General features: G+C 44.8%; 1 protein-coding gene across 4 annotated transcripts in view; it reads left to right on the top strand.

Moving 5' to 3' along the window:
- Positions 1–23124, top strand: part of CSMD2 (CUB and Sushi multiple domains 2) — a 211829-nt gene that overhangs the window by 94841 nt on the left and 93864 nt on the right. For 3 of the 4 annotated variants that reach the window (XM_085518154.1, XM_085518153.1, XM_085518156.1), the window contains exons 7-13: positions 30–142; positions 3457–3534; positions 8528–8615; positions 9751–9875; positions 11838–11959; positions 16501–16604; positions 19558–19670. In XM_085518154.1, coding sequence (XP_085374280.1) covers positions 30–142; positions 3457–3534; positions 8528–8615; positions 9751–9875; positions 11838–11959; positions 16501–16604; positions 19558–19670 — 743 coding nt within the window. The remainder of the gene's footprint in view (positions 1–29; positions 143–3456; positions 3535–8527; positions 8616–9750; positions 9876–11837; positions 11960–16500; positions 16605–19557; positions 19671–23124) is intronic. The other variant, XM_085518155.1, reaches the window with a different exon arrangement.

The raw sequence follows: 23124 nt of genomic DNA on the forward strand, positions 1-23124 counted from the left end.
CCTGGCTGTTCTTGGTTGGTTTCTTGCAGGTTCACTGGGATGAATCTGCCTGCCCCAGTTATCAGCAGTAAAAACTGGCTGCGGCTTCACTTCACATCTGATGGCAACCACAGGCAGAAAGGGTTCAGCGCCCAGTACCAAGGTGAGCACCCATAGCGTGTCCAGATGAATTCTATGTGATTCTTTGGTGTTCCTTGTTTGTTTGGCCTTAGCAATGTAGTCATAATAATGCATAGTTTGCATTATGAATCACTGTTGTTTCTTAACTTTCCTCGTGTTCCTCTCATGTATCAATTCCTTTATTTTGAATCATAATTAAAACCCTTTTGGTTTTTTCTTCTGTGTAACACAAAGGACGATGCAGCTGATGGCTCTTGATACGGCGTTTTCCTTGCAGCCACAATTGCTGCTTTCTATTGAAACACCTGTCTGAATCATCCTTATTTTTGTCATAAATAGAAAAGTAGAGATTAATGTTATAATTCCCCTTGATTAGATTAATGTCAGGGGGGTTCTAATCTAGCACGCTCCTTGGGAACCCTTTTGTTAGACATAATGAACTGTGTTTCTGTGTATCGAGTGTTTAAAAGATGAACTTAAACATATGCCCTTGGAACACCACTGAAGCAGGACCTCCATCCAGAGGGAGCTTGATAGCCATTCTTCAGCCTCTTGCTGGTTGTTCTGGAGTTTGTGAAGGTTCTTTCGAGCTGTTAGGAAAGATCTCCATGCCTTCAAAGCAAAGAACAAACAGTACAACAACAAAGCAGCTTGGGGCACGGGGGCAGAGTTTGGGCAGCCAATGGAATCTGTGCTGACAGAGCACTCCGAATGCCAATACAGCTTCAGAAAACTCTGCATCACCCTTTCAGAGAGACATCGCTTTGTTTGAGCATAAATATTTTAATGGAGATAAATAAATGAGGAGATACAAAATAGGACATGTATTGCCTTATCAAGTAGAGCAGCTAAAATGTGGTTTTTTAGCAGCGGAGATAGAAGCAAACCTCAGGGTTGTCCAAGAGAAGGAAGGGGGGGAAGGTTAGGATTAATCTGATTTGTTGTTGGTTTTCCATTTATTAGCATCGTGTTTCCTCTGAGATGTACCAGGCTCTGCTGATAATCTATGAGAAAATCATTTCCCTTCCAACTTGTTTAACATTGATACTTAGATTTAGCAGAACTCCATCTTCGTACGCTCCATTTCAGCTCTTGCTAATCCATGCCCCAGTTTAGAAATCTCTTTATGAACATAAAAGCAAGGTTAGATGGAATCAGCCCATATACAGGTTTTCTTTATGTTGAATGCAGTAAATTTATTCCTTTGCAGGGAGAGTGGAAATATTTTTCCCTTTCCTGTCTCTTTTATGTGAGGTGAATCTTGCACTCTTGCAAATACTGTGTTCCACATCCTGTGAAAGCAAATGAAAGGAACCACAGATAAATCAATGCATTGATCTTTCCTCCCTAGCCTCCCACCCCCTCTGACTTCATTCCCCAATGGGTGCTGTGTATCTGCAGCTGATAAGAGACTGAGCTGGGTGCGCCTTGGTTGGTGCAGGTGATAAGGGTGAGAAGCCAGGGGTCTCTGTCAGACCTCATTGCAGTGATGAGGTGCTGTAAATGAGGTAATGAAAAGGCTGCTGAATTTAAAATGATGCTAAACAGATCTAAATAATGATCCAGCTGGTGTAGTCCATCTCTTCAGCATATATTTTATTACTTAAGCAGGGCCCCAAATTGCTTTTTAGCTGATAGATACCAACGCATAATTGCATCTTTCATTGATCTGCCCTCCCTATTCCCTTTCTGTCCTCCACTCACTCTCAGGTAGAAAGATAAATGTGGGTGAGTTGCAACCTATAGCAAAATGCAAAATACTGGCAGACCTGTCATCTTTAATAACGGTCTCATGAGCTCTTTTGCACATATTGCACCTCTTAAATGGCTTTTAAACCTATGTATATCTACACAGGCTTAATTTCTGGCAGGTCTGCAAAGGGTGTGCAGGGATATGGGGTGTGCTGTGCAAACCATTCAGTCCTTTGGGCAACACTGGGAAAAAAGGGTAAAAGAGGAGAATTCTGATGTTTGTTACAGGCTTCAATTCTTAAAGAAGTGTTTCTTAGAGCAGCAGAGATCCTGTAATTGCTCACATCTAACCCCAAATACTTGGGCTTGGCTGGATTTAATGACAGGGAGGGGATGCTTGCTGAGAGGTGTCCTTCCAGCAGAGGCAGGGATAGGTTTCAGGCTTCCCCAGAGGCTTCAGCTTCTATGGCCTCATTCTTTAACATCCTTGACCCAGTGTTGTATTGAAAGCCTCGAGATCAGGCTGCAAATGTCCTGTTATTACCATAACATCACCTGGAGGAAAGCAGCGCTGTTGGGCATTGTAGGAGCTGCTGCCTTTCTCTTGGAGTGTTTGCAGATGGATTTAGAGTCAGAAGGAAACAAGCACGTCTTTGCTTTGGAATTGGCATACTGTTAATTATTTGTCCTACTTAATTAAAAAAAGAGGGAAAAGAAAGAAAAGAAAAAGGCAACAAACCCCCAGCAGATTAAAGGTGCTCATACCAAACATCAGCTTTTCTGCATGAATGTTTTCTAAGGTAATTCAGCCCTCAGTGTGAAGTTATGCTTTATTTAAGGAGAAGGGAAAAAGCTGTAGCAGTGAGCACAGAGAAGCACTACCTTGGGTGAGCTTCAAGGAATGATGCTTGACATCTCCCTGTCTGAAGCCCCTGCAAACAGATGTTATTAGCTTCTTCTCTTTCTTTTTTTTTCGAGCTGAAAAAGCATGATTAAAAAAACCTTGTCGGTTCTGTTGGTAATTTTTCCTGACAACTTTGTCTTTGGAATGTGCTAATTTAGAGATGAAAGTATGATGAGATAAAGAGCAAGGAAAGAACAGTTTGAAGTGGAAGATGGACTGCTTTTCTCCATAGATGAGAATGGCTCATCAGGAAAAGGGTCCTATAAAGTAATATGGATGATGTGCTTTCTGATGTGATGTTATTCTTTAACCACATTAGCTTCAAACATGCCAGGAAAAATTCTGCTGTGTGTTACTCGAAAACCTTGTGTCTCATTGAGTGGTGTGGGGTTTGTGCAGAGAGAGCCTCAGTATGGCCAAGTCCGGATAATAGGGACAAATAATTGCTCAGTTTCATTGATCATCTTTGTATTGCGTGGGATTCTTTTGGCAATGGACTGATCATACAGTTCCAAGCCCCTGCTATGTGCAGGGCTGCCAACCAGCAGACCAGAGTGTTGAGGGTCAGCTTGGCTCAGTTCTACAAAGGCAGTAGTAGATCTAACAAAGGTAAATGAATGGGGGGACCTGGTGGGTTTGAGGGGTTAGGACAAGTTGCCCAAACATCTGAGCAGTGTGCAGCTGTTGCCAATGGTTGTCTAAATGTTCTCCTTCTTTTTGTTTTCATTCTGTCTCTGTAGTCAAAAAGCAAATGGAGCTGAAATCCAGAGGGGTGAAGCTAATGCCAAGCAAGAACAGTAACCAGAAGACATCAGTGTGTAAGTGTTCTGACTCCTCCACGTGCTCTCTTTGTACAATGGTCGCCTTGAACATCCCATTTGACTTTCCAGTAATCTCTAAAACTTTGTCACTCTTGAAAGTTTTAATGCTTTACCCTTTCTTCCCTTCGCATTACTGCATCACTCCCTCCCAGTGCTCTATTCACAAGCATGTACTAACCCCTTGAAGTGGGTACGCAGGGGATTGGTGTGTGTGCGTTTAATATATACTGTATGCTTCCTATTCAGTGACAGATTGGGGTTCATTACTTCTGTCTTCTTCTAGTGTGGAAAGTATCAAAACGTCACCAATCTGGAAATCTGAATTCATGTTTCTGTTGTAAAATCAGGGGTAGGGGTGAGGAACCACCAAAGTAAAACCAACAGACCTGTCAGAAATGCAGAATCAAACAGCAGCCTTTGTTTTCCTCTTTGCATTTTATTGAACTATTCATCCCTGCAGAACAATCGTGCCACTTCAGTGTGCAAAAGCTCATAGCAACCGGCTTCTGTGATCTCTGTATGAGTTTCTCAACCTTCAGTATATCTGATATTTGGTGTCTGGTAGGGAGATGCTCACAGCGTCGTGTTGTCACCGGTGTGTTTTCCTCTGGCTGTAAGTGAACCCATTAGATCCATTCATCTTTACACGAGGTCCTTTTCAGATCAGGGATTGATGCCCATCGTTTCCTTCTGCACGTGACCGAACAGATGGCTGAGCTCCTGAGGGGGCTCTGAGATTAAACATGAGGGATCTGAGTTACCTCCATGGAATATTTGACAGGGGTTTAAATAGGATCGGAACGTAGACTAACTTAAAATAGTCTTTAGAGGAGAGGTTGTACTTGTTCTGCACGGCCCATTACGCTCATCAAAGAGGTGCTGTTTGGACATTCCGCTCGCCTGAACTTCAGATGCAAAATTCAGTTGAGAAAAGTGGTTGAACTGAATTGAAAGCGTCGCTCAATGCTGGCTCACTTTCAGGTTCATGTGAGTGCTCATAGTCTGCAGTTACACGGGAGAAAAGTAACTGAGCAGGATGTAAATTAAACAAGATGATAGAAAATACCCCTTCCTTTGTTTGAGTGAGATGGGAGGTTGTGTTGGTAGTGGGATTGGTGCTATCTGGGATGTTGGGGTACATGCAGGGATTCTTCCCCAAGTGAATAATGGCAGTCTGCTTTCAACCCGTTAGTCCATGGTGTATTTTCAGTGTGTCGTGCTGTGTTGTAGCTTTGCTTTTGAGGATGAAGTTGCTGGAAGTTGTTGGTGCCTCTGCCCAGCCTGTCCTCATCCAATGCAAGGATCCAGCCTTGAATGCTGCCAGTTCAGCATCTTGTGTAACACTAATCATGTCATATTTGCTAAGGCAAAACCCAGTGCAGGAAGGCAGCTTAGCCTGAAAGGTATTGAGCTGTAGGAGTATTGATGGTGGAGGAACTGTGGCCCAAATCCCTTTCTGTTACCAGCATGGGGTTTGCCACAACCCTCCTGTCTTTAGCTCCTTCCATGTACACTGTGCTCAGCAACGTCTGCATCGTAAACCCCGATTAACCTCTATCCTGCACAGCCTTCTGCTGTCACACTCCTGTTACAGTGAATTTTCAGCTTCAGAAACGCTGACTCCATAGGAGGCATCACCAGAAAACGGTTTATTTTCAGGACATGGAGCCCGAAGTGTTATCTTCTTTTTCCCTTGCTTTTCTGATTTGCTCAGCTGACTGTGCCCGCTCTTCTCTGCAACTTCCATGAGCTCCTGAGCTGTGCATCACAGCTGACCGTGCAGGTGGGACAGGCTGATTAAAGGTCTCTGGAGTCTGATAGTATTTCTCTTGCCATTCCATCAAGCAAGAGCTGTGCTGTGCTTTATTTCCAAACCCTTTCCTGCCCACTGTGGTTTATGATGGTCTTTGCCCCTCTCCTTTGGGTAGCTCAGCTCCTTCTTTAAGGGCTCTGGTGTCTCATGGAGCAGCTTGCAGTTCTGCAAGGCCAGATTAAAGACTGTTTCATGTGTCTGAATGGAGGCAGAATGTATTCACATCACAGTTGTTTGCATTCAGAAAAAGGATATATATATACATAAAACCATGGGATTTGGTGGGGGATTTGCTAATTGTGTTCAGTTGCAGTCAAACCTGTTTACTTGAAATTTAAATCAAGTGCTTCAGACTGCTCACCATCCCTAATATTAATTGGGCATCTCGCTTTAATCATTTCTAGGGGAAAAATAATACAGCTCTGGGGAGCAAGCTGTCAAAATCCGGTTTAAAATTAGAGATTAGGTTTAGAGGATTATTTCTGGTAGTAACTGAGAGTCTCACCTTTTGTGTTTGCAGTATTCCTGGAGCAGTGAGGAAATGCATTGCATGCAATACGTAAATGTGTGTGTTCCGTGTGTATACAGTGGGAAAAACACTTTACCTTGATTGCAAAACAGCATCGGAGTTGCTTTTGTGACATATTTGAATGAGGCACACCTGAAGATGTGCTGCTGGACGTTGCTGGAAGGGGTTGTGTGAAGCAGAGAGAGCTCAGTGTGCCTTGGGATGTATCAGTTGGTACTAATTATGCAAATACAAAGGTTGTTTTGGAGGGTTGATCCAGTTTGGTCTCAGCCAGATGTATGGGAGCTGCTGGGCTCAGCAGTGCAGCCAGCAGTTGCTTCTAATGTTAGGCTCTCTCAGCCTGAGTCTTGCATAGTGCTAGCTAGGCATGGGAGTACTTAAGGTCTAGGTCTGTATCATGGATGTATTGGAAATGTTCAATGTTTGCTTGGCAGGGAGGGACTTCCTGACCTGTCAGGGCTAAAAAAACCCTGCATATTCTCAGCATAACTAATGTGGTTTATCAGCTCTGCTTTAGTTACATTCCAATGTGTGCGTTTAGAAGACAGAAGAAGAAACATTTCTGTGCCCATCTGATCCATCCTCTGCTTTCCTTTTGCTCTCCTTCGTGTTGACAAAGCAAAATGTCCGATGCTATGAAGACGCCTTTCCTTTCTCCTCACTCTGTTTGTATCTGATCTGCTCACTGGTTTATGTATACGTATTGTATGGGTGTTAAATAAAGTGATAGGTAATGAGAGAAGAACTGGTTTTAGCCTTCAGAGGTGTGATTGGTGATTTGCAACCTGCCTGTGGGTTCTGCTGGTTATCTGTAGCTTTGCCTGCTCCCAAAGCCATGAATCAGGTTTGCCATCATCCAATTTGGGATGTAAGAAATGGCTGTGACAGCAGCTCAGGATAACCCACATGGTGTAACTGATGCTGTTTAGTAGCCTGCTGAGCAAAGGATGCAATGTGGAAAGGCAACCTGGTGGTGTGCTCTGCAGGAAGGGGTGTTTCAATGCAAGTGTGTTTCCATTTTTTTTGTGCCTATTCAAGAAGGGAGAATAGATCAGACCAAAAGAATACAATACAAACCCACCAAGTTATGGTGCAGCTGTGTTGGGTGCTGGAGGTGCTGCTCATGGGGTTTGGTTGTGGCTGCTCGAGTGTTGTGAGGGTAGCACAGCTCTGCTCCTTCCTTCCAACTCAGAGCCATCAGCCTGGGAAATGTGGCAGCAAAGCTTTGTAGCTACAAAACGCAGCCATCAGAAGATGCTGTGTGCTGCTTTAATGCTTCTGTCTCGCCAGCATCTCTGCTTGTCCACGTGATGGAGCTTAATGCGAGGTTATGAATATGCAAAATGGGGAAAGCAGTTTCGTAGGAGGCTGATTTCCCATCAAGCTGTATCTCTGCATGGAGGAGGAGGCCGAAGCAGAGGGGCAGGGCTGTGTTGAGGGGCTGCTGGGGAAGGGGCAGCAGAAAGGGGAGGGATGGGATGAAGGAGGTGTTATGAGCTGTGATGCTTCCAGCACTGTTGTAGGTGCTCAGATGGAAGCAATGACCCCTCCATCCTTTTGGGTACAGTGTTATGTCTTCCAGCTGTAGTGAGGGACTTGCACGAGGTGTCATTACCAAATGAATAACATTCTGATGCCTTTTGGGTGCTGGTGCTCTGTGTCTGTGTAGACACCCCATGTGCTTATCTGCTCATGTAATACTTCCATGCCTAAGCCTTCATATCACTTGGCAGCAGCTCTGTGCACCAAGATCATTCCCTGAGCCAGGGCATAGGCAGGGGTAGAAGGGAACACTCTCACTTCAGGTTCGTGCTTTACCACCTCAGCCTTGATGACAAGAGATAATGGTGTGTTGAGGGAGAAAACTGAACTGCATCAACTCTGACAGCTCCGTGACAAAGCTGCCCCTTTGTCCTGAGTGATCCCACATGTTGGTAGTGGAATTCAGAATAGAAATCAATTGCCAGATCTCACGTCCCAGATAGTTCTGTCCATCCCAAGCAATGCTCAGCTGTGCCACTTTGACAGGCTGAAAGGGAAGGTGGGAACGGGGAGCAGAGCATCAGGATGGCAGATGTTTATTCGACGCTGATCACCGCTTCATTGATTCCATGTTTGTCGGCAGTCACATTAAGGTTGCTCCATGCAGTTTTTCATGTTCAAACTACTTACTTGCTTTAGAATGCTAGACTCACATTTCCCTCTCCTCTCTCTTTCTCTGCCTGTTCTTCCCCTGGTATCACACCCCACCTCCTCATTGGGTTGGCTGGGGAGGGCAGGCGGTCCCCATGGTGGTGCCGGTGGCCATTCTAATGACAGGCTTTGGGAATGGGCTGCTTAATTGGTGCCATTTTGCAGTATGAAAAATCTCTCTTTTCAGAGGTACTTCTGTAGCAGAACAGAAGGGAGAGCGATGTTCCTAGCGGGCGCTTCCTAGAAAACACTTTGGTGTCTAAACTGAGCTGAAATGATTCCAGTTAAACTTGTTTCCAAAGCTGGGTTGGTTTTTCTTTTGCCAAACAAAATGGAACGTGTTCAGGTTTTCGAGCTACCAGCTGCCATTTTTCTCTCCACATCCACCAAGATAGTTGATGAAAGACTGTTTCTATTGCTATTCTGTCTCTGTATGTGCTGTTTTTGCTTTGTAGTAACTCAGGTTGGTGTGTCCCAGGGACATAATATGTGTCCAGACCCTGGGATTCCAGAGAGAGGCAAAAGAATAGGCAACGATTTTAGGTAAGAGCCTTTGATGTGTGTGTTTACGCATGCTGCAAAGCTTTTGTTACAACCGTTGTGTGTTCTCCTTGGCATTACATGGTCTGTTTGTAGAGCCCCTCTACACACCTCATCATGCCGTGTCTGAAAAGCTTGCTGAGGCCAGTGATGCAGAAGAACAAGCGTGTCTAAATGTGCATGTGTGTGCAATCTATCTGTCATCATCTCTGGTTGAGAATATTTCCCTTACCACCACATGGGCTCCTGGCCACGCTGCTGTGATCTGTATTTGTTGTCACTCCCCCTTCTCCAGTTAAGCACAGAAAAGAACCATCTTAACCAGCAACAGCATCACTTCTAAATTAGCCCAAGCCCCGGCACTGCTCTGTGCCCACTGAACTTCAGGTGCCTTCCTGAAGCAGTGGTACAGTTCCATGTCAATAAGTAAATGTGGTGCTGGATAATTGTTTTCTTATAAAGTTTCAAATGATGGTGTGATCCCCTTGTAGTTGCTAGCGTTCATTTAAAACGTGTAGGAATGAATCAGCCTGTTGTTAGCGATGGTGAATCAATATTTAATCTTATTTTGCTGCCAATAGCTGTTTTGTTCACTAAAGATGTCTTTCAATTTAACCTGCGTCTGTCAGACTCTCCTGAAATCCAGGGAATGTTTTTGAGGAGAGGATGATGGAAAGGGGTAATTCCCAATAGAGTCCCTAAATGCCATAGGATACATTCTCAGCTGCTGCCAAACTGGCATTGTGTCGTCTCAGCGAATAAGGCAGCTTTGAGCAGCAAAGGATCCGGAGCTGATAGAACAAAGAACAGATCTTTCAGTAGTAGATAAAGATTTTGTTCTTTATGAGAACGCTGAGCGTTGTCATCTCCTGGGACTCAGCTCCTGAACTGAACAAAACTCCCACTGAAGTTGCATTGAAAGACTCAAATCTGTTCTTGGACTCTCACCACCTCAGGCAACCAGAGCCCAGCATAAGGAAATGAACGAGGAAGAGCTGGCCCCTCATTCATTTCCACTGTTGCCTGGAGGGCCGGTGAACTCTCTCTGTTCACAGTTTGGATAGTAAAAAGCAAGAGACAAAGCTGTTGCTGCAGAAGCGTCTCAGCTGCTGATTTCCCCCTTTGTTCTGTTTGCTAGGTTAGGCTCCAGCATCCAATTCACCTGTAACGAGGGCTACGATTTACAGGGGTCCAAAAGCATCACCTGTAAGAGAGTGAGCGACATCATCGTTGCCTGGAGTGACCACAGGCCAGTGTGCAGAGGTAAGAAGGCGGTGTTATTTTGTACTGACTTATGGGGGCTAATGAGAAAACCACGATCATCCATCACCCATTCTGTCCTTGAGTCTGTCCCCACTTGGTTGCTCCCTGTTGCCTTTTCCTTTTGACTTAGAGCTCCGCTTCTCAGAGCAGTGTTTTAACTGGAGGTTTTCAGGCTGCACATCCTGGCTGCCCTATGGAAAACCATCTCTCAGAGGCAGCTTCCTACAATCCCTGTTGTTTAGCTTCTGTTTGGCTCAATATTTCCTTCCCTTTCAAAGTCAAATACGTTGTTGTTGATCAGTTCAAGCCTTTGCTGAACATTGTGTGTATATGCTGTTCTCATAACCCTCACTCAGACAGGAGGTGCAGCCAGGAGAGCAACCTCAGTGCTCTCAAGCTGCTGTCAGACATCAGCTCTATGCTGCACTGTGAGCATTTGTGCTCTTGGCAATGGGAGTTTGGTCTTGCCAGCTTCGTGTCAATTAGATCTTAATACTTCTCCAGTGGAATGGAATTAACAAAACTCTGTTTGCTGTGGAGCCTCACGTAGCTACTTGCTGTGAGGTATATTAGTATAGTGTGTCCATACCTTTCAGCAGCGCTTTCTGCCCCTCTTTGCTCACTCCATCCCAGATATTTCTCCTTAAGGTTTAAGGAGGAGACAGGACACAATGTGAAGCTCTGGAAGCCAACATCAACAAATGGAGCTTCATTTCAGCAATGAAATGAGATCTAGTGTCCATTTTGCCCTTGGCCATTTTGTTTTCTTTCACTCCATCCTTTCTCTGTACATAAAGTGGCGTGCATAATTGTGCTATTTGTAATGCTAATAATGAACAACTTGTAATATTTGAAATTAAATCCATCCAAAGCTCTTAAAGTCATCAATTGTTGTTTTTTTTTTTCCAAGTCTTTTTTTTTTTTTTCTTTAATTTCATCTGCAGAGGTTTTCAAGGCTTTGGAATCCCATCTAATTCTTGAAACAAGCGTAGAATAAATTGAATCAGTGTAAGAGGATATTTGGCATAAATATGTGACACTATAAAGGAAATGTATGGTGTCCTCTCACAAGAGATAAGAAAGGATTTGCCTGCATTATTACGATCCTATGAATCAACTGATTTTTTTTTCCCACCACCAACTTCTGGGTTGTTTCTTTCCTTTGCAGAAAGTTTCCCACTTGCTTTTTATTTCAGATCTGAAGCACTTTGTCTGTCTTCATTTTGTTGTTGGGTTGCTTTCAGGCCTGATAAGCCAGTTCAGAGCCATTGGACTCTGCTGCCTTCTAATGTGTGGTAATGGAGCATCTTACTGCTGTGTTGCAGGCTGTGTTTCAGCTTCCCCATCTGCAGCAGGTTCCCTGTGAGTCCAGGGAGCATCTCTTAATCTTTTTGTTCTCCTGTTGCCCACTCTTAAGATGGGAATAAGAAGGCTTCCCTTCTTTCTGTAAGATAGGACAGGGTAGGTGTGATGGCCTCCAGGAGTTGCAGAATGAGGATCTGCCCTGTGGTCAAACATTGTGGTCAACCAGGAGACCATTGGCCATGATTTGCTCTGGTTTAGGGATGGAAAAACCTGGTGGGTGCCTTATTTGAAACCTGAGAGATGAATTTGGCAGATCCATTACAGCAGCAGATGCAGTTACAAAACTAAGATGCTGTTCTTCACATTTCCTGATTAAATATTGCATCAAAGGAACACCACAAGCAAAAAAAAATTCCCCCTTAAGCACTTTTCAGCTTTTACTTCACCTAAGATGTTTCTGAGATGTGAAGCTGAGTTGCCATCGTCGTTCTTTGAGCCAGCAGTTGTATCAGAACAGAGTCAGCCCTCACATAATGAATATTTGATATACAGAGAATTTTGTTTTTAGGCTTGCAGTGAGGAACACGCATAGAACACAGCATTCACCTCCCAGCTAACAGATCTCCCTCACACGTCTGCCTTGCTTTCTGTTCGCAGCACGGATGTGTGACATGTACCTCCGTGGTCCCAGCGGTGTGATAACCTCTCCCAACTACCCTGTCCAATATGATAACAACGCTTATTGTGTGTGGGTCATCACCGCGCTCAACCCAGCCAAGGTAGGTCTATGGAGATGTGTTGTGTCATATCATATTCTTTTGGTGCTGACATATCAGTTCATTAAAGGATGCAATTAGAAGCAAATGTAATTATTTTTAATCGAAACCTCTTTGATATCTTGGCGAGAATGGTGGTGAAACACTGAACAGCTTAGTGAAGCATGTCCCTAAGCCAGTGCTCAACTGGGGCAGGAAAGCTGTGCCAGAAATCCTTCTTTCCCACTTCTTTCTGGATGATAGCTGGCCCAAAACCAACAGGGATTTCAGCTCCCAAACAACTATTTCTCTTCACTGCCATTTATTCTATATTTAAAGTTAATAAAAAAGTCCTTTCTGTCTTCACTTCTGTTTGGAAGGTTGGAGGTGATGTTTTTGTCCCTGTTGGTCAACATGTACAGTTTGGAAGGGTTCAGATTCACACTCATTGATCCAGCTGCCTTGGCCTTCCTAAATTGATGTCCTTCCCATTTTCCACTAGCACAGGAAAACGAGGCTCAGAGCCCCTTATCTCTTCTTCCCTCCTTGCAAACTCTGCCTGCTCCCCTCCTCCGGATCTGTATGGGAAATAAAAACAAAGAGGACTCTGTTGCTGTGTAGCTCAAAATACCCCGAGGTATTCAGCACTTCTGCTCTTGAAAGAAAACAGTTTTTATTCTTCTCCGTGCCTGGATTCCTCCTAACATAATTTGCATTAGTTCAGGAGCAAACCTTGCATTCCAAGGCACTGAGCTCATGTGCTTTATCCAGTCAATTATTTCTTGGTCCTTGCCTTCAGACAGCCTTGTATTTTGGCACTCAGCCTTATGCTGCTGATCCAAGGAAGTCATTTCACAGACATGATGGTATCCCAGGATCTCATCGTTCACAAGAAGTTGTTGCAGTCTGGAGGGATGCTGGCAGCTATCCACGTTGCAGCCATCCACATTGCAGCCATCCACATTGCAGCCATCCACATTGCAGCCTGCTTTCTGCCACTGGTGGGATGGCTCTGTGTGCACTCACCTGCAGCCCAGCAGGGCAGGATTCTGCTGCTTTCTCCCCACTGACTTCAGTTTGAAGCCTTTAATAAGTAAACGTCGTCGGTGGATTGCAGTTTTAATGAGGGGTATTCCTGTGTTCCTATTTCGGAAGGAGTTTGTATTTAAAGGGCTGTCATTAGCTGGTTTGGCTGCATAGGAGCCTAATAATGACCCAGATTCTAGGAAACTGGATTGCGGAATCAGGATATTGTTCCAGTACTCATTTATTAGGAGTGATTTACTGGTTAATCAGACCCAGGAGGTTCTCCTTCATCAGGGTAATGTGCAGACCACGTGTAACTGCAGCCAGTGCTGCTCAAGTGTCAGCTGTGTCTGCAGACCTTCAGATGTGCATTGCCCGTGTGTGGGCAGGCTGGTGAATACATCAGCTTTTTAGGCTGTGATGTATGCGTTATATCTCTTCCTTCTTGTACATCTTTGTCTTTCAAATATGAGCAAAATCCCAGTTTCTTGAATAAAATAATCCTGGGTTTAGAAAGAAATAGTACTGAGGTAGTCTTGGGTGTTCCATGGGTTTGGGGCAGGCTGACTCTACAGCTTCAGAAGGAGGAGGAGGCAATTAAGCACCAAGAAATGATTACAGGCCATTCTGTTTAGTTGACCCTTTTTCACATTGCTTTAGGGTTGAGTTTTTGGAGTCTCATCTTCAGATCTGTTCATTTTCTGGCTTTTCTGCCAGCCTCGTGCCCAGCCCAGATGGTAGAAGCATCTTCTTCAGCAGTGCCATAGGACAAACTTCTCCTTCTGGAAGCTTCCTGGGCACGTTGCCTTATTATTCAGAAACTCCCTGTCCCTTCTTACACTCTCCTCTCCCCTTGGTTAGATTCCTTTTGAGCTTTTAAAACGGTTTGGGCATAAGTTGTTGGTAAGGAAATCAAACCCGTTCCTTGGCTTTTGTATGTCATAAACTGAAATGGTCAAAATCCATTCCTTTCAGTTCATAATAACTTCAAGCAGAGGTTGCCTGGAACTAAAGCTCTGTGCTATAAAATGCACTGCGTGGAGGTGTAGCACAACTGAAATAAGAGGGATAGATGGATAAATCAGCAGTTTGTGTTAACTGTCTGTTAAAATACGGCTGCTTTCCTTTTCTTTGAAGTGATAAATAGTTAATTAGCAACATCAGCTTATAAAGGGTTTCTGAGAGAGTTTGTTTGTTGAGTGTTTCATCCTGGAAGCTTGATTTACAGGCAGGGAATGGCTGCATCTCTTTGAAGCAAAGGCTGAGAGAAATGCACTAATTGTTTTGGGAAGGGCAGTGCTGTGCACGCGTGGTCATTGCACGATGCTTTGCATGCTCACATTACTTGGAGCTGTAGAAAACTGCAGCCTGACAGCTCTCCTCTGCATGGCTGTGGGGATCCAGGTAAGGCGCAGGAGTAAATGGGAACCAGTGGCATTGGAATCCATTGCCATAAGAGCATGTAAAGAGATCATCAGGGCTCCAGGTACCAAAGCTGTGCTGAGAGGACCGTATCTCATGGGTCCTTGCAATTCCCACCTCACAAATCAACTAGTGCTGTTTGTGGACATACAGAGCTCTTACTTGAAGGCCCATGTTAGAAATATGTTGCTAAAGAGGCGAGCTCACCTCCCTGATTCATGTTGCTTTCATGCTGGGGGTTGATATCATCGTTGTGCACCCCCCCAACATGTGTGAAGGAGGAGTGGAAGGAGAATTAATTAAAATGCCTGTAAAATACTTTGAAGATTAAAGCATTCTGGGCCAGAGCTGAAGCCTGCTGAAGTCGGTGGTAATCTTTTCATTGACTTGAGTGGTCTTTGGATCGGGTCCTGTTATATGGAGCTTTTAATATGAGCAATGGGAAAACCACCGAGCTGAATTTAGAACTCATTTGCAAGTCATCTGTTCTATATTTGGAGAAGAACTGTGAGCCAGATTCTATGAGCTCCATAATCCCCTCGAAGTTTGCTCAGAAACCCACATAAACAGCATTAGGGGCATAGTGCTCTGCAGCTGACAACTCGGAATCATTTCCTATACAGGGGCTGACATAGAAAAGCTATTTGGGGGAATATTGAGGGCTGATGGATTTCTTTTTTCCCCCCCAGTCTTTGGTGCTGTGGGAATTAATTTCAACCACGCTGGAAAAAAAAATAAATCACGGGGGAACTGAGAAATGCATGTGATAATTGGTGCATTTGCATCAAAACTATTTCTGAACCTTCTTGACATAACAAATGTCACTGGCTGGTATTTCTCCTGGGGTTGTTCTCACCTGGAGCCCGGCTTGCCAAATAAAGCTCTGTCCAAGCTCCTGTGTCATCGATGGAGAGAGATGGGTCCCTCCAGGGGATGATTCATCTCGATGAGGATGGATGCTCGAGACGGGGGAGGACGGGGGGAGAATGAGTAATGTGAGCTTGTAAAGCATTTGAATATAACTGCAAGAGGTGCTGTACTCCATGGAGAGAGCGACTGTGGGGCTTGATTTTTTTCCTATGGATGTGACTGCATTTCAAATCACTTTGCAGTACGTGAAGCCTGAGAATCAGGTGTCATTCGAAGCCTGTTTTCTCAACTTTGCTAATTGCTTCCTGTCACTTCAGGAGCTTAAAACTGAGGTTTTGTGTCATCCGTGTGTTTGTACGTGCTGGTGGGCCTCTTGTTGTTTAATGAATCATTAAGTAATTTCCAGCCTATAGCCCAAATAGGAAAGGAAAACGGATAAATAAGTATTATATTCAGCATCCTGCTCCAGAGCCACAAGGTTAGTCTTCAGTATACTGGAATGTAATTAGTTATTTAATTAGGGTCAGACTCCCTAGAAGGCGGTTTACTTGAACGAGTGGTTTAACTAATGATGTGTGCTGTTTTACAGCCCTGTGTTCTTTGTATTAATTACATTATTCCATCATTACATGGCTTAATAATAATCTGCACGCGTTAATATTTTGATACTACTGACTAAAATTAATGGTTCCGAGCTTCTGTGAAGGACCACAAAGGCTCCTGTTCCAAGATCCTGCTACCTCTGGGTAACACACTTCAGTCAAACACCAAATCAGCTTTTCTTTTAGATGCATTTAAATAATAGTTAATTGCATTTGTGTGTAGAGGGTGGTAGCACCTGGTGGTTCGATTTGAACTCTGTACGCACCTATTATGGTCACTTTGGGGTCTGATTGGGGTGGAATTGTGGTGGCAGCTGCAATTCCTCTCCCCAGGCAGCAGGCACTGTGTGTGTCTTTATTTTCTACTGTGGGAATGAAAGAGTCATCTGGAAAATCAGTAGATAAAGCAGAAAGGCCTGATAGGCGACTTCAGTAAGAGCACCATATTTGTGTGCTGAAACCATATTTGTGTGCTGAAAAATGTGCCACGGGGCTCTAAAAAGTGAGGTCAGCGCAGGTGATGTCCTGGGGATAGTAATGATCTTATAAAGTGCTCTGGGATCGAGCAGCAGAACAAGCAAGGTGGGAGGGTCTGCTGGCTGCTTTGGCTGTTGGTCCTTATTAACAACACTGCGTCTTTGCCAGGTTATCAAACTCACCTTTGAAGAATTTGAACTGGAAAGAGGATATGACACTCTGACAGTCGGGGATGGAGGACAAGTGGGAGACCAGAAGTCTGTGCTCTATGTGTAAGTGCTGTGTCCTTAATGTGTCCGAGTTCTGCTGCTGAGATTTAGCAGATGGGGTTGGATGAAGGAGCCCGGTCTGCTTGCTGCTCCTCACTGAATGTTTTATAAGCTGCCTATTGCTGGTGTTTTCTTTTCTCATCACATTCTCTTAGGTTTCAGCTGACAGAAAGGCTTTTACCTCTTTGCTTCTCTTCTCTTGAACTCCTTTTGTCAGGACCCCATAGAGAGAAGCTGAGGCTGCCCAGGGAGAAGGAGTAAAATTAAGATACCAAAGGAAATGCAAATGGAGCAGAAGCTCCATCGGGTCTTGAGCACATCTGAAAGCCTGGCTTCTTATCTTGTCTGGGTGCTGTTGCCTCCACTGAATAAAGACATAAACCAGGGCTGTTTGTCAAGGTCTTCAGTGTCTCAAGGGTATCTGCAGGGCCAGGTGCTATGGCAGGAGCAGGGAGAAGTCACCAGGACTTTGAGGAGGAGCATTGGAAATGGTGGTGGGGGTTTGGCATCAGGGCAGCCAGTGCTGGGGCTTGAACCTGAAGGATCCCCCCTTCTCTACCTTCTCCATTTCTCCAAGTTCCATTTTGCTGCTCTTCTCAGGATGTGAACAGCAGCGATGCTGAAAGTCGCAAACTCCAGCCTGCGACGTATAGAAACGTAAAGCCTGATCATTGCAAAAGTGTGTGCAATTAAAGTGTCACAGAACATTTCACAGCTGATTGGGCCAAATGTGCAAATTACAGCCAAGGGAATCGTTTGGAAGAACTTGCTGAAATGGTTTCTTGCTCCCCCCCCTTTCTGTTTGCCTGAGGCCTATGGATGGAGGCCCAGATTCTGTTCTTCCATGTTTTCTCATGTATTTCATGTATTTAATCATTCCATGTGGATGAGGGGTTCAATGCCATGCTAATGCAGACACAGAATCCCTGTGACTGACTGCAGTGGTGTTGTGGTATCTCCTCCCACTGCTGGCCAATGCTTCCCATTCAATTGCTGATGCTGAACCTAAAAGGGAATTTATTTATTTATTACCTGAGAGGAAATTGAAAATCAATGAAGGACCCCCCATGCAGGAAACCAACCCTGTTAATGATGAGAGTTCCAATTTTCTTACTATTTGTTGTTTATTTGCTGCTGTTGAAGAGGAACTCAGTCCTGCAGACTGAGAAACCAATAAAGGCATCTGAGTCGACTTTCATAGCAGCAGACATTATCCCAAAGTGAGGTATAAAGGACCATTTGTTTTCAGTCTCACTCTCGTGCCTGTAAAATGCATCTCAGAGAACGTAACAGATTGTTAGGCTGAGCTTTCTGACTTGCAGTGAGGATTTTATCCCCCAAAGTAACAAGCACCCAGATCAATCATCCGGCTTGTTAGAGTGGAATGGGAAGGCATGCAAAAACTGTGAAGAAACCCTTTTCTGAAGGTTTTTCTCTTGGTCTGTTCCCTGTTCCTGTCTGTCTGTTTGCTGCTTAAATGAGAAGAACCAACAATGGCACTTTTTCATCTTTTCCTTTCCACATCAAACTCTCTGGATGAAAAGCAGTAATTAAGGAAAGGTTACTTCTTCATTTACCAGCAGATACAGAATCCCTGCAACTGACCAGGATCGATAACATGCCTGATGGGGGTCTGAGGAGTGATGGAGCAGAGCTGTGGGTGTGGGAGATGGAAGCAGTTTCAGGGGGAAGCAGATTGCAGAGGTGATGGTTTCAGGTGCTGTAGTGGCTCCTATTGCTTATGTGAGTGGTGAGAAAATCTGTGGGGTGGGGAGGGAATTGCATTTGTATGGCATCATTGGTCGCAGTTCTGATGCTGGGTACTTGTTGTGGGTATGGGAAAGAGCCTGAACTCAGCAGGCAGCCAGTTTAAGGGTGTCAAGCAGGTAAAATAAGTAGCAAAACCCTTCGACTCGTTTTGCTTCACTCTGAGCAAACTGTATCTGGCAGATCAGCCATGGTGCCTCCAATTACCCAGGAAAGTGAGAATTGCCATAATGGTGCCTGGAGGTTGCAAGTTACATTTATTCACAGGATGCTATCAACACACAGCTGCTGGGTTCGTTCCCTTGCAGCACTGGGTTGCAGTAATTCTGCTTTGAGAGCTCGGGGTTCCATTTTATCAAGTCTTTCAGGTGCTGCTGTCATACTGGAGAACGAAGCCAGGCAGAAGCTGTATCTGTACATATGTATGTGTTTAGATTTAAGCAAACACTGCAGAAGAATCCTCCTACCCACTTGTGGTAGTTGTGCTTACGGTGACTTACAAATTCATCCCAGATGATACCTTAGCAGAAATAATATAATAGCATTAAATGCTGCCACGAGGACAGACAACAGAACACTCGTATTGCTGGAGTAATGATCCCTTCCCACTCACTGGGACTCTGCTTTCTGAAGCAGACAGAAGGAGCTGTGCTCCAAGTGGGCATCTGTGCATGTAAGTGCCTGCACGGGTGCTGTGTGGGTGGGGGATAAAGCTCTAAAGCTGTGTTGAACCTCAGCGAGGTGATTAATCCCAAAGGCCGAGTGAGCTAAACATGCCTCATTAATATGGGTATACTGGTGGCTTTTCTCTTAATCTCATCACTCTCAGAGTGGCTTCTTTGTGGGGTGGGCACTGCCCTGCTCAGCCCACACTGCTGGGGTTAGTGGTGTTTTTCCAGGGTTCATAGGATGTTCAGCAGGTTGGAGGCTTCTGCTTTGTCTTGCAGAGGAATCAGCCACCACTATGGCTTGTGGGAGTTTCCTTTGCTTATGTTTTGCTTCAGTAAGAAAGGAAATGATGACTATTGATGCTGGATAAATATATTGTAATGGTACTAAGTTTGTACAGCAGTGGTGGTGACAACTTGCAGGCACTCAGCTCTGCTGGAAGACTCATTGCTGTATGTAGAATGGAGAAACAAACTCTACTGCATGTAGAGTGTTGACATGTTTCTATTTATTTGTCCAGCTTGACAGGCACCACAGTCCCCGACCTCATTGTCAGCACACAGCACCAGATGTGGCTCCTCTTCCAGACAGACAGTGTCAGTAACCTGCTGGGATTCAAAGCAACGTACGAAGGTAACTCAGGTGTCTCTCAGAATACGTCTGCCTTTAAAAAGAGATGAGATGGGTTTAGTTGCTTGTGAGAAAGGAGCTTCTCTGCACGCTGAAGCTCTTCAGAATCTCCCTTAAAATTGAAGCTGTGCTCCGATAAGAGCAGCTCCTGTGATTTCATTTCCATGAGAGCAGGCTGGATGGTTGATGTTTCATTGCCCTCTCATCTGCTTTGTTGGATGAGTCACTTCAGCTGAGTGATGACATCTGCAACAGGCTGTGCAGGGATGTGAGATGGAGTTGTCAGGGGTTCCAGTAGATCAGCGGTCTGAACTGCTAATCTGGAGGATTACAAATGAAAGGAGAAGTAATTCGGGGACTTCTATAAAGAAACCTTTCCAAATGAATTAGGATGGGAATGCTGAACTCTGCTATAATCATTTCTGCTGGAGGTATCTGTGAACTTAGTGAAAGTAAGAAGTGCTCCTTAATTCCAAGTGATGTAAGGGGGCAGTGATTCTAGCTGGAGCTTTTCCTGGATCCCTGTTCAAAGCTGCTGTTGGGTTTTGCAGATATTCCCATCTCTTGTGGTCTCACACTGTATGAGCACGATGGATCATCAGCTGTTGATGGAAGGTCTGAGTAGCAGCAGCTGATATCAGCATTAAGGTTGAAATCACACTTGTTTCTCTCAGGGGCCCTCGGTGCACTTTAGTATTCATTCATTTTTAAAACATTTTCCTTGGACTTACTGTGTTTCAGGGAAGTGTCATGATGTGCTGGGCCAGGAGCTGACCCTCGTAGCGCTGCTGATTGATGCTAAAGCAGCATCAGTGAGGAGCCTGCAGGGACCTGACCTACTAGAAAACCTGGTCAGACCAAATGCCAGCATGACCAGCAGGCTGAGCAGTGCCTGGGAGGGGAACTGGGTCGCAGTGCTCCGCTATTTACAGGATTGCATGACCAGGTCAGCAGAAAGTCATTAAAGACATAGATAAAAGACGATGGAAATGAAAGAAGAAAAGGGGTAAATCCAGCCTGATTGTCCAGGGAGCATCATAATGGTGCTATTTCAGTCTTAGTGGCTGTGATGGTACCAGCCTGAAAGCGTGCTTTCCGCAGTCACTGTGATGCCTGTTTCTGTTGTGTTTGTCAGTGATTGAAGGCACAACTCAGCTTTGCTTTCAGATCTGATTTTGTGAATCTCATCCAGAGGGCAATGTGGGCATCATCTTCTAGCCATGCAGCACAGTGCATAAAGATACAAGGTGTTGGTTTATGCTGCTCTTCTATGAGCTGTGGATCTGTAGGGGAGTTGACTTTTCCCCACTCTGACTTACTGAGATGTTATGGGTGGCTTCATCTATAGCAAGGCTTGAGGAGCTGCTGCCTGTTCTTCAAATCCTTTCTCTTTTCCTGGGTGTCTTTGCAGTCCTTGTATGGCAGATTTGTGACCTTGCAAAAAGGATTTTTGCATGAACAAGGATACAGTTGTGTGTCTGGCCCTGTCCTGAGGTTATGATGACCTCAAAGCAGCCAGCTCCATAAAATTCATTTCATTTTTGCAAGTGCTTTGAGTCGCAAAGCAAGATCCATTTAAGTAAGAGGCAATTAGCACTTGCCAAATACCTTATGAAATTATACCTAACTTACTAACAACATTCAGTACCAGTTTTATGGGCACACTTCTTCCTAACTGCGAGGGGAAAATTACAGCTAATGGAGCAATATAAAGTCAGGACCAAAATCTGCCTCCTAGAAAAGCAGAGCATTGCTTACAGAGTACATTTAAATAGCCGTGCTTCCTAAAACATGTGAGTTTTAGTGTACCTTTTAGGTATAATGCAGCCATAAAGCTGGTTGCTAGTGCTGGAGTGGTTACACCTAGGAGACTTATTGGTGCAAGGATTGAAGGACCTGCTGGAGGGGACGTGCTCAGGAGGGCAATGTACCACCAGGTTTCTGATGTGGAGCTGCTGGAGAGGGGGAGCTTTCCTTGGTGGGTAAAGGCAGAGCATACAAACCACACCATATCTGGGACCTGCTTTGTTTCCCAAGCCTGCACTGCAAGATTGGATTCTTTTGGAACACATGTTCAGCTGGTGCAAATCGGTGTGACAGCATTGATTTTCAATTAAGCTGTGTCAGTCTTTACCAGCTGAGGATCTGGCTCATTAATGTTCATGAAGATTACTTCTAAATCTCCTATGTCTCAACCGCAGCCATGCTTATCCTTTTAAACAGACACTCTCTCATAATAGTGAACAATGGTTTTGGACTTGCAGCGCTTGTCGGAGGAAATCCTCCACTTTGCTGCAGGATTCTTTCCTTTCTCATAACCACAGCAGGCTGATTGATGCTGCAATTTAGTGCTTGGCTTGTGGGAGAGCTCGCAGCCTCCTGGGGTCCCAGGTCTTCTCCCTTTAACCCATGACAGCTTCAGAGAATATCTTCCCCTAGGGGGAAGCCATTGGTGCAGCTCTTTGGGAGCTCCCAAGCCATTCCCCTCCTATATGGCTTTCCTCAAGTTGTTCCTCCAGGTAACGTGTGTTCCAAACTCCTTGAGCAATGTGGGGTTCACTGGTTCAGGCTCCCATAGTGAGAAAGGTGCTTCTGGACATCTCAAGCATTATCCTTTTGCAGTTGTTTTCCCCACTGGTGGACTTGAAGGTGTATATGGGGAGCAACGTGTTTGATCCTGGTGAGCCTGAGGTCATTACAAGCAATAGCATACAGTAAGATCAGCAAGGCAGAAAAACATCTTAATCATATATTAAAATTATTTCTGTGTATTTTTAATGTAAGGTAACAATAATCTCAGTTTTAGATCTACATTTACAGACCCTCAAAAGCATGAATATAGTTTGGGTTCCAGTTGGCTTTGGGTTAGTGTGGGTAGAGCTGGCGGAGGTCTGCCTTGTGCACCAGCAGCAGGGGATGATTAAACAGTATTTATTGTTGTTGGGATGCTGACGAAGTGTTTGGCTGTGGGGAGCTCAGCTTTGCAGCTCAGACAGAGCTCTGTGCTGCTAAGAGGCTTAGGAGCTGCAGACTGAAGATCTCCTCTCCTGACCTTCCTGGTTTTAATCAAATTGGTGCTGCCCGAGGCATTGGGTTGCTGAGCTTGCTGGGCTGCCACGTTTCTTTGTGCATATGCATTAGATGTAAGTACAGAACTCTGTGTAGATACCAGCATACAAGCTGCTTCTAAAGGCATTGGCATGCATCTGTCCTCCTGTCCCCACACAGGGCTGCACCTTGATGCTGGGTAACTGCAGGTGTTTCACACTGTTATGTATCTGCTCTTAGGCTCTGCATTGCCTCATGCCTTGCTTTGGGCTCGTGGTGAACTCAGGAAGCAGCGCTGGTTTCCCACGGCGTGTGTCCATTCAATATATCGATTCACGCCATAAAATACTGCTGAGCTGGCCGACGTGAGGGCTTTTAGCTGATAGTGCATTGGCCTGAGATGCTCCCA

Source organism: Coturnix japonica, chromosome 17, assembly GCF_054131305.1.
Source record: "Coturnix japonica strain WE chromosome 17, WE-NBRP24, whole genome shotgun sequence".
In the NCBI taxonomy this organism is placed as follows: Eukaryota; Metazoa; Chordata; class Aves; order Galliformes; family Phasianidae; genus Coturnix; species Coturnix japonica.